The 1,109-nt window shown below is 30.9% G+C and overlaps 1 protein-coding gene across 1 annotated transcript in view; it reads right to left on the reverse strand.

The window, feature by feature from the left end:
- Positions 1-907, reverse strand: part of LOC109223226 — a 2,027-nt gene extending 1,120 nt beyond the window's left edge. Inside the window, exon 1 of the mRNA XM_019387444.1 lies at positions 495-907. Coding sequence (XP_019242989.1) covers positions 495-582 — 88 coding nt within the window. The 5' untranslated portion in view covers positions 583-907. The remainder of the gene's footprint in view (positions 1-494) is intronic.

Genomic DNA, 1,109 nt, shown 5'->3' on the forward strand with positions numbered 1-1,109 from the left:
ATCCATGAGAAAAGAACATCACAAAACAACAGAAGCAACATTTTAGGCTTTTGAATCTTAAAATTAGACAACAATAGCATTTCAATTGACAACTTTGAATCTTATAAATTAACCCAATTTCAACTATAACGATCTAAATAAGCTCATGAAGCATTCAACTCAATCCCAACAAAAGATTGAAACTTTCCTCTGTATAGATTTCACATAGCAAAAGAAGAGACTTTATATGAATTTAAGCAACAAATCCAAGTACAGATTCTTTTTTTAAAGAAAAAATGGGTAAATTAGTATGAATTCGAGAATTTCAACACAAAATCCAATTGGGCATCTCAAGATTTAGCAGAAAAAAGTACAAACTTTTCTACGTCGTCCCTCTACAAATCCCAAGCATGGATTTTTTTTACTTTTTTTTCAGAAAAAAAAAAAATCAGTATGAATTTCAACACAAAATCCAAATGGGTATCTAAAAATTTTAGCAAAAGAAGGATACAAACCTGGAATTAATTGAAGAAAAAGTGAGAACAAAGTCAAGAATATGGATGATTGAAGAGGTCTCCAGTTAAGGGTTTTGCCCATCTGCATCTCTACTGTTTACTTCTCTATACCCTTTACGTTTTTCTTTGTTTCTATGCTTAAAATAGGGGGAAATAATAAACCATTAATTACTCCTAGTCTTTATTACAAGTATATGCTTTCTCCGTCGGCAACCATTGGCTTGTTGAAAAGTTTGTTGTGTTGTCAAGTTTCAACTGTTGGTGGATTTAGTCCAAATTTGGTGCCTAAATTATAATCCTATCTGGATTTAGCTTTGTAAGAGAAGTTTCAAAAGAATTGAAGAAAGGAAAGTGGGAGAATAAACTCTATTTTTCACTTTTATGTGAAATTGTGAATAGACAAAAGTATAGTATATTCATATTGAAGTTTTTTTCTTAAGCACCTGTATTTGAACCATAAGATCCAATTACTTCACATTTACGCTAAAAATGCTCATTATAGTCCTACAATCTAAAAATACAGAGTTTTTGGTCAATATTGTCCCTTATCTTTGAAGGTAGGTCTATTTTGGTCTCTCAAATAACGCTGAGTATATTTAGTCTCTTGAGTATGCT

This window comes from Nicotiana attenuata, chromosome 3 (assembly GCF_001879085.1).
Source record: "Nicotiana attenuata strain UT chromosome 3, NIATTr2, whole genome shotgun sequence".
NCBI lineage: Eukaryota > Viridiplantae > Streptophyta > Magnoliopsida > Solanales > Solanaceae > Nicotiana > Nicotiana attenuata.